This window comes from Prinia subflava, chromosome 18 (genome assembly GCF_021018805.1).
Source record: "Prinia subflava isolate CZ2003 ecotype Zambia chromosome 18, Cam_Psub_1.2, whole genome shotgun sequence".
Taxonomy (NCBI): domain Eukaryota; kingdom Metazoa; phylum Chordata; class Aves; order Passeriformes; family Cisticolidae; genus Prinia; species Prinia subflava.
Window position 1 is genome coordinate 14,090,657 of NC_086264.1, and position 15,856 is coordinate 14,106,512.

At 42.9% G+C, this 15,856-nt stretch overlaps 1 protein-coding gene across 4 annotated transcripts in view; it reads left to right on the forward strand.

Annotated features, from left to right (window-relative positions):
• LIN54 (lin-54 DREAM MuvB core complex component) overlaps positions 1 to 15,713 on the forward strand; it is a 31,378-nt gene extending 15,665 nt beyond the window's left edge. For 2 of the 4 annotated variants that reach the window (XM_063415150.1, XM_063415151.1), the window contains exons 4-14: positions 1,634 to 1,779; positions 3,232 to 3,387; positions 5,617 to 5,833; positions 6,531 to 6,604; positions 6,757 to 6,954; positions 8,061 to 8,152; positions 9,319 to 9,390; positions 11,702 to 11,804; positions 11,997 to 12,134; positions 12,840 to 13,042; positions 13,363 to 15,713. In XM_063415150.1, the coding sequence (XP_063271220.1) occupies positions 1,634 to 1,779; positions 3,232 to 3,387; positions 5,617 to 5,833; positions 6,531 to 6,604; positions 6,757 to 6,954; positions 8,061 to 8,152; positions 9,319 to 9,390; positions 11,702 to 11,804; positions 11,997 to 12,134; positions 12,840 to 13,042; positions 13,363 to 13,564 (1,601 nt within the window). In that variant the 3' untranslated portion in view covers positions 13,565 to 15,713. The remainder of the gene's footprint in view (positions 1 to 1,633; positions 1,780 to 3,231; positions 3,388 to 5,616; positions 5,834 to 6,530; positions 6,605 to 6,756; positions 6,955 to 8,060; positions 8,153 to 9,318; positions 9,391 to 11,701; positions 11,805 to 11,996; positions 12,135 to 12,839; positions 13,043 to 13,362) is intronic. The other 2 variants (XM_063415152.1, XM_063415153.1) reach the window with 2 other exon arrangements.
• The last annotated feature ends 143 nt before the right edge of the window (positions 15,714 to 15,856 follow it).

Below are 15,856 nucleotides of genomic sequence, written 5' to 3' on the forward strand. Positions count from 1 at the left end.
TTCAGATGAAAGAATTCCCCATCCCACTCCCCAGTTTGCCTCATTACCAAATATGGAAGATTGCTATGCTTAGAAATACTTGCTTGTGTGTTAAAAAACAATCCAAACAAACAAAAAACCCAAGCCAAACAAACAAAAAACCCAAGCCAAAAACATTAGAGATTCCTTGCAGTTTTTAAATCAGTATTTTGAAAAACTACCTGTGCCTGAGCTTGTGAGAGAAGCATCACTGAGAGGTAAAGTTGCTTCACTAATTGAGAGGAAAATCTTTAAATTTTATTTTTTCCCTCACCATTCCAAACAGCCAGCACAGCTTGCTGGCTTTGAGAGGCTGGCATCACTTTAGGGAAGGTGTAACATTTGTGGTTTGTGTTCTGATTTTGTGTGCATGTTTTCATGAACCTGATAAATATTTTCAATTGCCTGAAAATTCCTGCAAGCTGAAGAGAAAGTTGTAAACTTGAAAGACTTGTCAATATAAGCAACCAGATTCTGTTTAGGAAGCTGATCCCAAGGGGTGCAGAGGAGATGTAGTGAGAAGGGGAAAGCTGTCACCAAGAAAATAACTCAAAGGATTGAAACTTCTAGATGGTGAAATTCCTCACAGGCTGACATTCTTCAGGTTGTGTGTGGCTTCAGCAGCTGCTGGCAACTCTCTGTGCTGTTAGACTGCACAAAAGTGGTTATTTTAGAGCTCATAGAGGAAATCAGCTTCCCATGAGGATAGTGCTTTTTCTTGTTAGTTCCAGTTGACTTTAACTGTGATGTCACTAGTTGATTTTGGATGGAAAAGTTATGCTGGTATTTGTTTGTTTGTTTCTTATTTTTATAAATGTAGTACAAGAGAATGGGTGGCAGAAGCTATGACAGAAATGAACCAAAGTGGAGCAGAGGAAAGCTCAGTGGTCAAGCCCTCTTTGGAAAGAAACTTAGAAAGTATGAAAAAAAAATCTGTTTTCCATTCTGGGAGTTTGCAATGTTCCTGAAACTGATGTCATGATTTGGAGCTGCTGTTTTTGATGTTTAATCTTTGGCATTGTAAAAAGAGAGAGAATATGACACGCACATGAAAACATGGGTGGTAGTGTGACTAAAAACTGTTAGGCAGTGAAAGAAGCAACCATCAACAGAGAAAAGAAAAAACCCCAAAACCTCAGAGCTGATTGTAGGCAGACAAATACCTTTTCCTTGGTCACTGTAACAGCTCGTTTTTGCTGGCTGAGGTTTCAGAGGAAGAAGCCCACTCAGTTTCTCTGTACCCTGGCAGCAGCCCAGGGCGTTCCCAGGAAGCTGCCAGCTGGCTGGGTGTTTGTGTGTGGTGCAGGTGTGCTGGAGGGCTCTGCTCCTCAGGATGCTGTCCTAGCTGTCAGGAATTATCAGCTGAACGGCACAGAAAGCTCAGTGGGCATTTTGGCTCTTTTTTGAAGCCCGAGCAAACTGTCTTTTTATTTGTAATAGTAGCAATTATTTTCTTCTTTGTTGCTAAATCTAACTTAAAGAATGCCAGTGTCCTTCCTGTCGGGTCATACACTCTCAGAAGTAGGGATAAATTGCACAAATGGCAGGGAAAACTGCTTTAAAAGTTACTGTGACCAGGGACCACTGGAGCTGATGGTATCTTCATTGTTTATAGGCAGGGTTTTTTCACAGTCTGCTCCAGGGACACCACCAAAGACAATAACAATCTCTGAGAGTGGAGTCATTGGATCATCTTTGAGTACAACACCACAACAGACACCGAATAAAATAGCTATCTCACCACTCAAATCCCCCAATAAGGTAAGGACCCATTCTGGCTGCAGCCTTCTGTCTCTCCTGCTCCGAATGGAGCTCTCTGTGTCTTTGCTACAAGCTCTTTATTATCTCTCCAGAGATAATAAACATATCTCCAGAGTCCATAAAAGTATCTCCAGAGTCTCCATTTTGCATCATAATGCTCTGTGATAGTGCCCCAATTTAGATTTTTTCAGCTGGTTCCCTTGCTGTGGTTTTGAGTAGACGTGCATTACTGCAGAGTTTCCCATTCCTGCCATTTCTTGCTGTTCTCTAAGCATTGATTCTGAGAGCAGCTGTTCCCTCTTAGCCAAGCACTCAAACTATTTTTAATGCCTTCATAAAACGTCAACAGGCTGTTTAAGAGGAGACCTCAATAATATTAATAGGTATGCACTTCTTAGCCATTGCCTGCTACTGCATAGGCAATTTAGTCTTCCCTGATCACTTCTGAAGTAAATGAGATTTGCATGGTCCTTGACAAACACAGAGCTGGAGATAGGCACAGGTCAAGGTGACACTTGTGTTTTAGATTTGATAATTGTCTTGAGAAGAGGAATATTGCTGGAGAAATGGAGGTAGGGGGACAAGATGCACAGTGTAGGCAAACTAAATATCATGTGCAAAAAGCAAAGAATAAAGAATTCTTTCAGTTTGGCTGTGCTTTAGTAATGTAATGTTATACAGATGGAATAAAAGACATGTTAGACAATTACTAGTAAGAGAAGCAACATAAAGAAGTTAATTTTTATCCTAAAGTTACTTTTTTAACTAGGAGTGAGTGTTGAAAGACTCTTTAGGGTTACATCTTGAATTACTGTAGATAAGTAATTCTAAGTATCTGATTTTTCTTAAAACATAAAGAAGTTTGGAACAAAAAATAGAATACCAGCCTTGGAAGGGGTGTGGTTATATAGAGTGTTCAAACACTGCACTCTGTAGAAATGTGGTCAGAAGACTCTGATCTCTGTGAGAAACTGCAGTGTAGATTTGAAAGTACTGATGTTCTTATACATTGACTGAATCAGTAGTGTGAGGTGAGAATTTTCTTTTGAACAGCTTTTCTTTAAAATTCCTGTTTGTGATGAAATAGTCATTGTACCAATTATAACACTTTTATTTAGAGGATCCCTCTTGGCAATGCTCAGGCTTCAATGGGATAATTTTCATAAAAAACAAAACAAATAAGAAGACAGCTCCTCACTCCCATCCAGATGCTGTGCTGGGTTTCTGCAGGAGCCTTTTGGTGCTGGAAACCAGTGGTGCCTTCTGGTTCCTAAGGGCTCTGTCTGCTGTTGTTACACTGGGCTCGAGTGAGTTGGGTTAAATGCAGCCCCTTGTTCACAGAAAGAGCTCTGTTCTGGTGGAGAGCTGCACTGTCCTGAGGAGGGGAATGTCTATGTACAGGGTCCTGTGTCCTGCACAGAGGTTTAAACTGCTTTTTGTTTTGCCAAGCAGCTAACAGTGGTGTCAGTGGCCTCGCAGCCTCCCAGCTCCCCCCAGAAGACGGTGGGCGTCCCACTGAATGTAGCGTTAGGACAGCAGATCCTCACAGTGCAGCAGTCAGCACCCTCCTCCCCTGGCAAGGCTGTAGTCAACCACACAACCACCCAGGTACAGACTGACTTTCCTTTGTCTTCTGCTGTGTCTGTGTCATTGCTTGCTGGAAACCGGAGCGTTGCACCAGGGTCCGTCCAGAGGAGTGCTTGGAGCGGTGTTGGCTCAGGAACTGGCAAAGTGCTGCCCCAGGAGTGTGCACTGCTTCAGCTGAGGGGTGCAAACCACTGCAAGCCCAGACAAGGGCATGCTGTTAGAATGCAGCTTTCCAGCCTGGAAAGCCCAGCTTGGTGCAAATTCTTGATTCTGTGTGCTGAATCTCCCAGGTCACCTGAAGAGCTCTGTGACACAAGCAGGAGTACTTTGGGCGGTTCTCTGTCTTCTGCCACTGCCTAGGGCTGTGTTCCAGGTGTTTCTGAGGTTTGCAGCAGTCGAGTTCATATTCCTGCTGTAGAGGTCTGGGCTAAAACTTACAGAACCAGAATGCATTTATGTCCTGTGTCTCATTGCTAGAAAAGCAGGGTTTTCCATAATAGCTTTTATAGTTTTGCATTAATTGACCACAAGACAAAACTGACTTTTCTTACAAATGACAGTTTTTGCTGTTTTCCTCTTTTGTGTTCTTAGGTAAATATTTTTCTATCATAATATCTGTACTCTTGTTGTGGTAAACATGAAGGGATGTTTATGGATGTAAACATATCCAGAGTGTGGATATAGCTGGGAGTGGACATGCATGTACAGCATGAGACCAGAGACTCAGACAGATTTTCCCAGTCTTACCTTTCTGATACAGGAGGTAATTGGAATGCTGATATGGGAATATGGACACCATAGAGATTGGAACTTTTTTTTCCCCCAGGGGAAACTGTCTTTAAATAGTTGTTAAAAGGTTAAGTCTCTCTAATGCAAGCACCCTAAGTGAGAAAATGGAGATGTCTGTAGGAGTTGTGATGCAGAGCTATCTGACACAACACAAGGGCTTCACCTCTCTTCACTGGGCTCAAGAACATGCCTTTAGAAGAACTGTCCCTTGAATTTCACGATTTTTCCAGTTGTCCTTGGATAGCAGCCACTCATTTGTGTGCTAGAGAGAACTGGTGTCCCTTTGATAATGTCTGTGACTGTGCACATAGTGCTTAGTTTGATGCTCTGGCTTGTTAAGGTTTCAGTGTCCTAAGAAAAATAAAAAATCCCAAGAAAACAATTTGCACACATTTTACTGAAAAAATGACCCTTCTTTTAGAAGACCAGGGTCATTTTTCTAGTAAAATGTGTGCAAATTGAGATTTTGTTCGTGTAGTTGCTGGAAGCTAAGCAGCTAGGAAAATGTTCTCATAAGAATTCACATCATGCTGTCAACCAAGTCTAATACTGAAACCTGATGTCAAGGACAATATCAATAGTAAAAGATACTGAGAATAAAAAGCTGAGCTCTAAAAAAAGTTAAATGGAAGGACAAAAAGGAAAAAATCAAGGTTTGAAGTTGAGCAAGTCTGGGTAAAGAGGCTTTTAGCAAATCAGTACTTATGAATGTGTATAAATGAAATAAAATGTTCTTGTTATTAGTTTGTAGTTTGAGAAAAGTTGGAAAGATGAACTTTTGCAAATTCCAGGTATACTGATACTCCAGCTGCAAGGTAGCACAGGTCTGCTGAGCTCCCTTTCTTTCAGCATTTTGCCTTTTTTCTTAATTTGTTTTGCTACTCCTCATTGTTCTTGCTTCTTTCATTTCTCAGCTTGTACTCTTTCTGATGTCCATCAGTTTATGGATTCTGTTCCCTTTTCCTCTCAAGGGTTGCACAGTGATTTTTGTAGATTAATCACAATCTTAACAGGACAAATCTGTACACACAGATAAATTATGATGCAGTCCAGCGCAAACTCTTCCACAAGTTCTACCCATATGCTTTTAATAGTAGAAATATTTCTATGTTTGGTTGTTTGATTGTGGAAAGCTGAGCCATGTTCTCTGTAGTCACCTGAAATAGTTTTGGCAGATGTTGTATCTTGTGGACTGAGTCACCCTGCTCGTGTAAATACTAGTTTACTCTGGTGTTGGGTGTAGAGCATTGAAAATGGAACTGAGTTTACTCTGAGCTGTTGAGAGGCATTTAATCCCTTTGTACCTGTTCTACTTTTGAAAGCAAGAAGGGGTAACTGTCTTCCCTCTCGAGGGTACGAATGTGTGCTAGAGTTGCTAACTAACAAACTGAGAAATAAACATGCTGATGTTCTTTCTGCCTTTGTACAAGTAACTTCATGCTGTCTGTGTTGGCTTAACAGGCTGTGAAATCAGCAGTGCAGACCATTACTGTAGGAGGAGTGGGTACATCTCAGTTTAAGACAATTATTCCCTTGGCAACTGCACCCAATGTTCAGCAGATTCAGGTACCTGGAAGCAAGTTCCATTATGTCAGACTCGTTACTGCCACAACAGCCAGTAGTTCAACCCAATCTGCCAGTCAGAATCCCAGTACGAACACTCAACCTCTGCAACAGGGTAAGTGCTGGTGGTAACATATTGTCCGAAGCCTCTGGTGGGTTTCTTTCACGTTTGTTCTGTAATGATTAAAATGAATACATAACAGAGATCTGTGAAGACTGCCAGATGTGCTTGGTTTTGTGGTAAGACTTCCATAAATTCCATATTCTGCTGCTACCTCTGGTTTGTATGTGAAAATGCTCCTTTATGTCAAATTGCTGTGTAGTTGGGCCTGAATCCTGGGAACATTTAGGTTGCTGTTCCCTAGTTTACAGATTTATGGGTGGTCCATGGGAGCCTCTCCCATCTCCTCTCCATGAAGGGCGTGAAGGCAGGACAGCCCACAAGCATATTGCCAAAACTCCTGTAACATGAAGATCCTTCCATGTAAATTGCTTTAGAAGTGCCAGATGTCTTTGCTGGTTTCTGTCCATGCTTTCCAGAGCAGTGACAGAATGAAAGATTTCAAAGAGAAAAGGGATCTAAGGGAAATTCAGTGTCCAGTGCACCCTGGCTAGCTTTTTAAACCATTTAAATGTGAAATGTGTGCACACACTCTTGGGCCAAATACCTGTTGACAGGTGTTGTCTAAGCCCAAGTGTTGCATGTCACAGTGTTAGGTAGCTCTGTGTTAGCACACATGGAGGTCTGAAGAGTTGAACTGTGGGCTTGGAGTGACTAACACACATTCATTGATGTTGTTTCTTGACACCAGCCAAGCCCGTGGTGGTGAACGCGACCCCAGTGCGTATGTCAGTCCCCATAGTGCCAGCACAGACTGTGAAACAGGTGAGTTAAGTTTAAATCGTGTAGTATTCCTGACCTGTTTTGGCTGGGCAGAATAAAAGTCTGTTTCCAGCTCTGTAAAGAATGTTCTACTAATAAAAGTGTGTTCTGAATGGCTGGAACACTGATTTCATCAAGAGCTCTTTTCTCTCCAGGTGGTGCCCAAACCAATCAACTCAGCTTCTCAAATAGTCACTACCAGTCAGCCCCAGCAAAGACTTATCATGCCAGCCACTCCACTGCCACAGATCCAGCCCAACCTCACCAACCTCCCTCCGGGCACCGTGCTGGCACCAGCCCCTGGCACAGGAAACGTTGGCTATGCCGTCCTTCCAGCTCAGTATGTCACACAGGTATGGCGCTCCCCAGAGATGGTTAAGCAAATGCTGATTTTGTGGAACATTCTGCCTTTCTCTTAAAGGTTTCTGCTCTGTGACTGTCACCTGACACTGAGATTTCTTTTAGGGACCCGTGGCAGAATGACGATGGCACTTAATTGCAATCACAGTTGCAATTAAAGCTTTGTTTTCTCAACAGGAGTTTTTATTAGCATAGCAGTACAGCATTTCTATAAGCAGAATCAGTGTAGCACGATTTTGAGTAGTGTAGTGCAGAATTTATAATGCCAGCTTACTCGCCTGGATCTCAACTTGGAATTTCCAATCACCTAGACCCTCTGCATATTGGGTCAGATCTTGACACACAATTTGCTTTGGCACTTTAACAATCATAACCTAGACTTGAAAATCATATGAAATAGTACAAGTCACTCTATCCTGGGAGGAAGCAGGTGTCAATGGAGGTGACCCTGGCCCTGGCAGTCACAGGGCTCCGTGTCCAGCAGCAGTTCCACTCCAGGTTCATCACTTAGGCCTTGGAACAGCTCGAATCTTGCTATGTGCCAGTATGTCCCCAGGACCTGTCCCAACAGGAGCAAACTGTAGGTCATGCTAAAGAAGGTAGCCCAAAGTAGTGTTGTTTGGCAGGTTCTTATGAGATTTTGTGGTTTTTAATGTGAAAAATAAATGGTGGGTTCAGGTATGCAGAGGAGTTGGAATGCAAACCATTTTGCTTACTTTCATGGTATATAAAAGAGCTACAAATTTGTGAAGGAAGTGATTCTGCTCCATCAGGGGGAAAATGAACATGTTTTTAGGAGCAGGAACTGTTTGTGGTCTGAACATTTCTGTGCATTATCCCTGTCATTTGTATGGATCTAGACACTGTAATAGACAACAAAAAATATAATCTAAAATAGTATTTTTATGCTAAGTATGGAGGCAGGAAGTTGCCACCTAGTCCAAGTTGTGGACCAGTTTAGACAAGTAAGTGTCTAAAAGTGTTCTTAGAAGCAAGTTATTTTTGTAGGAATATCTAGAAAGGTGATTTAAAAACCAGCAACACATCCTCTTGCGTATAATTTCTTTCATGTCAGGCATTAACCTTTTTGTTTTGTTAGCTACAGCAGTCATCCTATGTATCCATAGCAAGCAACACTGGCTTCACAGGGACCTCCAGTGTCCAGTCCCAGGCACGGCTGCCATTTAATGGGTAAGAGTTCTGGAAAAAAAAATCCCAAAAACTAGAATAGGCTGCTTGAATAAGCATGAGGTGTTGGACTTTGGTTTGGGAATTCTCCAAGACACTCAAATGTGCTGTGGTGTGGTTATTACCTCTGACTGAAGGGTGTGGATCTCTCTGACATTTGAGCCAGTCTCTTGACCAAAGCTGTGTTTCCCTTTTGTTTTTCGAGCTCACGTAGCAGGAAGTTGACCTGGAAGCTCCCTGTTGCTCGTTTTTTATTTGCAACAACAGCTGTGAGCTCGAGGCCTCAACTATTTCTCAATGTTGCTGCAAAGAGGTTCTGGCCAACTATAAGCTAGATGCTTAACACATGCAGAAGTTCAGGCAAACAGCAAAATGGATCCTTAAAGGAGGCACTGGGTTTTTTCAGTCTTGCATTTTTCCTTTAAGGATGAAAATAACAGCTAACATGTATTATTTTCCCTTGCCAATCCAGCAGGCTTAGCAGTTCTGCACAGTCCTTTTGTGTTGCTGTTTGCTGGAAATTGTGAACATGAAGGTGCTTTTTGTTGCTGCAGCCTCAACTGATGCATACTAATCCCAAATCCAGATGCAGCTATTCAAATGAACGGGTTTGATTTAATCTCCGTGCTATTACGTACAGAAATTGCTGGATAGGGATGGAGCAAATCTCATCAGAAGCGATTAGTGTCACAAAATCCAAGTTTTAGGAGCAGTTAAAGACTGTGTCTACTATAAAATTTATCTGAAAACTGAATCCAGAGGGGTTATTTCTTGTTTTCTGGGATTTTTAAAATTCCAAGTAGAACAAAAGAAAAGGCACAATCATGTTGTTTGAATTTTGGTTGGATCTGATCCCACTGCACTTGAAGGGATGCTGGGGAAGGTTTCTCTGACTCCAGTTTTTTAGTTATGCTTCCTCCAGCTTTAAAGCCTCATTTGTACTTCAGGCATGCATCCAAATTTGCAGCAAATAATCCATCTCTTTCTAGGTTGGAAAGGCACTATTTATAATAGTTACTTAAACACAGTCAGCCAAAAACTTTGTGCAAGGTTATAAAGAATATAAAGGATCATAAGGAATATCAAGATTTTTTCAAAGTTTCTGTTATAAATAAAAGATAAACTGATAAAAACTGTGTGTGTATAAATGCTCTTTTTCCCCCCCACAGAATAATTTCTTCTGAGTCTGCAAACCGCCCCAGGAAGCCTTGCAATTGTACTAAATCTCTGTGTTTGAAATTGTAAGTACAGCTTGTTACAGTTCTTGTCTTTTAAGCCCTATTTTTAACATCACAAATGTGCACCAAGTATCAGAATATAATGGTTTAAATATGTCAGAAATTTTATGTCTAGATGCTGATTTAAGGTGGATATTAGTGGAGACGTTGCAGAGCCTATGTAATTTTGCAACCCCTGTGAGCTGCATGGACCATAACATTTTAAAATGTCTAATTTTGCATCATGTACCTTATTACATGGTGGAGCCAATTCCACTCAGCAGCTCTGGTTCTCTTGTTGGTACCATGAGGGAAATGGTATTTCATGGTAGCATTTGTGGGTATTTACTATATTTTGGTGAAGTGCGTCAGTAACACCATGCTAGATCAAATACTTCAGAAAAATGGGGCTGTGTATATTTTATTAAAGGATTGCATAGTGATTCTTCACTGACAGGTCTGCCTCTTGCTTATCCATGAGATATTTTGCTGTTCCATTCGATGTATTTATAAGAATTTGACACAAAAGCATCTGGAGCTGAGGAGAGTTTCTTCACCTTGAGGCAAAGTCAGTTTACTGATTTTTTTGGGACAGGAATGGGAGGAGATACTGAAATTAATCAGTGGTTCCCTGAATCCCAGACAATGCAGAGGAAATCAGGGGTGTGGTACTCAGAGGGGAAGTGATGCAATGGCATCTGAACACAAGTTGAGAAGTGTTTAAACTCTTCAGCTTGGATGTCCTTTTGTGTAGTGCACCCCTCTGTATGGGGAGGGGTGCCCTGTGTTTCCCAGACTCAGACTTGTCTGTTCATGGCAGGAGGATGTGTAGCTGATCTTCAGGTATTTTACAGACATGACTGACCTCACAGTGCCCAATGTATGTTAGATTTGTAGGGGTTCAGTTTTGGTGCGTGAATGTGCCCTAGAAATTCTGGGAGCATCACTGGGAATACTTTGTGCCTTCAGAATGCTGTTAGGAAACAAACTGTTCCTGCAAATCACTGATGTGTTCTGGGCATTGGTGCGGGGCAAATGGTTAATTCACTCTGGCACAGGTACTTTCTCACTAGTAAAACCTTTTTTCTCTCTGGAGGGGAACTTATTTTTCCCAAATGTTTGTGTAAGGCAGGCACATAGCCAATTCTACTAAGAAGTCAACTCAGTTATTTGCTCACTTATGTTCTGCATTGATACTGGCACTGGTTTTTTTGGAAACCAGGACTATTCTACCACTGAATTTTAAAAAATAAAGCAGAGCTACTACTGGTTGTAAAAGCTTTTGATTTTGTTTGTCCCTGGGACCATTCAAGATGCTAAAAATCTCCAAAATCCAGTTTGAACTGATGAAGGATTGCAGTGGGCTCCAGGGCAACCCTGATCTAGTTTGTGTAGTGCTAGGCTGGGCAAGCCCCAGAAAACCAGTGTAGCAGTACGTTTAGGCTCCAAGAACTGACCGTACACCCCCAGCAGGATTTGAAAAAGAAGTGAAGAGGATCAGCAGTTTTTAGCTGTTAGCTGGAGGTGGTCCTGGAAGCCTTGGAACATGTCAGGGTTTGTTGTGGCCTAAAGCCATGTGTGAGCTGGGGATGAATGTGGTATTTGCATGGATCAGATCTGTGAGTCTGTGCATTGGTGAGGTGTTGTTTTTGGTGGCATGCACCAGAGGCACATCAGAGGCATGGCAACGTGATTTGCTTTCCCTGTCCATGTTTTGCTTCATTTGTTCATATGTTTGTCCCTTTTTAAAGTCAGCTTTATCCTCATTCAGATCCTTCCACTTGTTACCTGTGCATCAAAGCCTCCAAGATGTACCAATTGTTATTCTTTTTCCATTCTTTCACCCCAGCTTAAGGGCAAAACTAACAACAAAAATAGCTCCTTGCAGTTAGTTTGCCTGTTTACTGTCAGTCCAATTGCTTGCCTTTTGTTTTGGCTGTATGAGGGCTCCTGAGGGCTGACTGGGACTGGCTGGGTGGGGAGCTGCCTGTGAGGTGGCTGCAGAACGGGCCCTCAACGTGTGGGGGACCCAGGAGTCACTCGTGGAAAAAGCCTCATCAGCTCCTGTTGCTGCCTGGGGCCCTGTGCTGCGCAGTGAGCTCAGGTGGACACCCCTGAGCTCCTCCTGTGTCTTTAGACAGCAGCCAGGCTTGCACGGGAGGGTTTTGGCCCTGCAGCCAGGCTAGTACTGCTTTACACGTGGAGTTGAGGTAGGGTGACCCTCACCCACCCTGGTGCCAGAGCAGGAACTGCTGCTGCTGCAGCGTGCGAGTCAGTGCTCACTCACCCTGTAATGGTCAGAATTTACAAACACCTTCTGCATCTTCTGTTTCAGGTATTGTGACTGTTTTGCTAACGGTGAATTCTGCAATAACTGCAACTGTACAAATTGTTATAACAACCTGGACCACGAAAACGATAGGCAAAAAGCAATAAAGGTGAGGGGCCTCTTCCCCTGCCCCCTGGGATCAAAGTCATTTAGCTTCTTTTCCTGAAGCTCCAGAGCGGGGCAGAGTGGGTGTATAATGCCCTGATCTCCTCCCACATGTGCAAGGCTTAAGTTCTTTTATTGCACCTCTAAATTCTGCTCCCTGCATGCAGTGATTGACCCTTTGGGTCTGCATTGACAGGCCTGCCTCGACAGAAACCCTGAGGCCTTCAAGCCCAAAATTGGGAAAGGAAAGGAAGGAGAGTCGGATCGGAGGCACAGCAAAGGGTGTAACTGTAAACGCTCGGGATGTCTCAAAAACTACTGCGAGTGTTATGAGGTATGAAGAATTATCTCATTTGAAAAATAGTAGCTTTTTCCCTTCAGTGTAGGGACTTCTCTCATTTGCTGTCTCTTCCTTCTATTGCTATAATGTTTTCTGTTTGTTTCCATTCCTATAATGTTACCTCTTCTCCCAGCACATAGAAGGCCATGTACATGGTCGCTACTGTTCTGTAATTTTAATTTTAAACAATTCAGCAACTTTAAACTTAGGCTTGGATTTGTTCTTTACTGAATAGCACCATTTCCTAAGGAAATCTACTGCACTAAGTCCCTAGGAGGAGTTGAAGCAGCATCCCACAGATGCTGTGGGATAGAATGTGTCTGTGGAATTCAAAAGCAGAAGTTGTTAGCAGCATCTGCTAACTGATCAGTGTGTGGATGTAGAGACAGTGTAGACTGACCTTTCTCAAAACTCAGCTGTCTAAATTCCACTGGAAACGGGATGTTGATGAAGAAAGGGGTGAGTGGGAAACCACTTACTTTTATTCTCTGCTCTATGATTCTGTGATTCGATTCAAGTTTACTTTCTGGGAAGACATCTCAATTTGAGGTAAGATTTTAGAGAGAGGACTACTAGTTGGGAGTTTGTTCCAGTGGTTAATTGGTAAGAAAATAAAGTAAGATCTCTTTTTTGTTGTGGTTTCTCATAAGGGGAGTCAAACTTGTAACATATTTCTTACATTTTGTTCATTTCTTTCAGGCAAAAATTATGTGTTCTTCCATATGCAAATGCATTGGCTGTAAAAATTTTGAAGAAAGCCCAGAGCGAAAGACGTTGATGCATTTAGCAGATGCTGCAGAGGTCAGGGTGCAGCAGCAGACTGCTGCAAAGACCAAGTTATCTTCCCAGATCTCAGACTTGCTGACGAGGCCAACACCAGCCCTCAGCAGCGGCGGTGGGAAGTAAGTTGATGCTGCACCCTCTTTGAGTTGTTTCTAACAGGGGGTCTCGATGTGTGTGACAGGTACGTCCCTGCCATCCCTGAACCTTGTCTGTGTATGCTGTAGACGTGAGCAGTCAGGTGAACGGAGCATTTTGTTCCTGTAGCAGTTGGGATTCTGACCTACCAGTTCATTTGGCTGTCAACTGTGTTGTTAACTGTCTAAATGCTCTTGGAAGCAATGGGACAGATGAAATCCCATCAGTCCTCGGACTAAAAAATTGCCAGCCCTGGAGTGAGGTGTCTTTTTGCAGACTCTAAGTGGCTGTTTCTTTGTTTCAGGCTGCCCTTTACGTTTGTCACCAAGGAGGTGGCCGATGCCACCTGTGAGTGCCTCCTGGCGCAGGCGGAGCAGGCGGAGAAGTCGGGCAAGTCGCGGGCGGCGGCGGAGCGCATGGTGCTGGAGGAGTTCGGGCGCTGCCTCATGAGGGTCATCAGCTCCGCAGGGAAGTCCAAGGGGGACCCCTGTGCCATGAACTGCTGACCCTGCACACGAGCCACGGTGAGGCGGACTGAACACAACACTTAAGGCACAGGGACACTTTGGTTTAGCATAAAGGATTTAATAATAATTGTTGATTTGGTGCTTGTTGTAAATTGACCCATGTAAGATTGAAACGAGAAATTCTTTTATAACAAGATGTAGAGCCTTTTAAATCTTAGCTAAATCCTCTTCTACGTAAGACAATGCCTAAAGGTCAGTTCTTCTTCCCAATGTACAGCTTTTACCCTGGGTTTCTTAAAGATTAGATGTGTTCTCCCCTTTCCCCCAGAATAATTGTCTGAAGGGCATATATAAATTATTATAATATATGTTATTTACAGTGTATGGATTTGCATCACTGTGCATACAGGAAGACACAGGTCACGTCGACAGCCAGGTCATGCTTTTGCTGACAGGCCTGTAATATGGAGGTACCAGTGTATCCAAGATAATTCTGAAAGGAAGTATGTAGAAATAAGCATCTAAATGGAAAGTAGTTCTTGTATTTAGGACCTGACACAGCATGTCGCTTTAGTGCACGGAGCACTGTGAGATACATAGGCAATAATACAGAGGGGGTGCTTGCAGATGGAGCACTGAGCAAGTCATGGAGAATGTTTTTGGAGCCCAAGGAGTATGGAGGTGAACGGCATTGCAGGGATTTTTGATAGGAATGGGGCAGAGTGCTCAGGTGTTTCTTTAAACATGGAAATTGAAGGCTAAGACAGTGGCCTGTCCTTAGAAGTGAGGAAGAGCAGCCACAATGCAGTGCCAGGCTGTCTGCCCGGTGTGGTGCTACCTAAGTGGGTTGCAGACTGACGCTGTGGTTCAGGTGAAGCTTGGTTTTTCAGAGGTTTGCAGCAGCCTAATCTCTCACTGGAAGTAGGGCTGTGCAGTCTGCTGTTTTCTAGGATCAAGCTGTAACCGTGGAAAAGCGTTTAGGCCTGAGAAGCTGAAGTCATGGGAGATGACAATCTGCATCTGAATCAACTTGCAAATGCAGGCAGGGATCATGTTCAGCCTGGCTGTGGGTGTTCAGGATGCTGCTTCTCTCCATGTTGGCAGTTTACTTGGCATAAGGGCTCTTTTAGTGTTCAGAATAATTGTGAGAGCTGTGATGAGGGAAAGTACTAGCACAGAATCAGGATTGCTACAAAAACAGACACAGATCCTTTTACACTAAATGGGGAGCAATCAGCTATTGCTGGTATAGACTAAGGCAGGGGATTTTTCCAGTATTTGTTACAGGCAATCTCAGATCACATTTTTGATAGTGGAACACATTTGCAGAATTAACCTGGTGGGTTACTTACCTATCATGAACGTCCATTAACCACGTTTAATCACAGGCATTGTTATTACCTGTCTCACTGCAGCCTGAATTAGCTACATTTTTCCAAAAGGGATTTTGTATTCCCTCCATAAAACTGTAAATACAGAGAAATGCAGGGCCAGGCTGGGGAGAGCTAGGGGCCAGGCACAGCAGCAGCAGAGATGCGTGCCTGTGTGTCAAGGCAATAGGGTGGGAGGATGCACAGAGCAGAAGGTCCCTGACCCTTCTCTGGTGCCTCCCTGAAGGGCCTGGGGGGCAGCACCGGGGCTCACAGACCAGGTCTGACCTGCAGGCACTGTCTGAAAGGCTCTGTCTGCTAAGGACACCTCCCTGAGCAGGAACAGCAATGTCTGTGCAAATCTCTGAAAAGGGAATCCACCTCTCGTGTAAGTAAATGCCACGTTTTTTCATGATTAGGACTTGGATTTACTAAAAAATCAGTGCAGTAACTTTACCTGTAGATAGTGCGGATATTCCGTTCCCTTCTAGTGACCTAATATAGTCTGTCCAGTAAGATTTGTATAAATGTAAATTAGTGTAAGTGAATAAAGTAATACCTACTTACGTTATTTTTCAAACAGATTGCAATATGCCTTTTGTTTAGACTTCAATCTGTGTTAATTTTGTATATATTCAGTGTCTTACTCTAAATTGCACCTTTTGTGATGTGTATTTATATACAGTGTGCAAAAGCACTTGTGAAATTTAGATTACAGTTGTAATTATGTATGATGGCATTGCTGGAGAATATTTTGCTTGTAAAGACTTTGAAGGTGCAATCAAATGCTCTTAGTTCTATTTTGTTTTGAACAAGCTTTCTCAAATATTAAGCTTGGATTCCTCTCTCCCTTCTCCCTGGTGTAGAGTGTATTAATTGGTTTTTGTACTTCCTTAGCCATTTGCATCAAACTGCTGGACAAGATTAACCGTCAAGTTCATCCAGTTACACAAAAAATAAT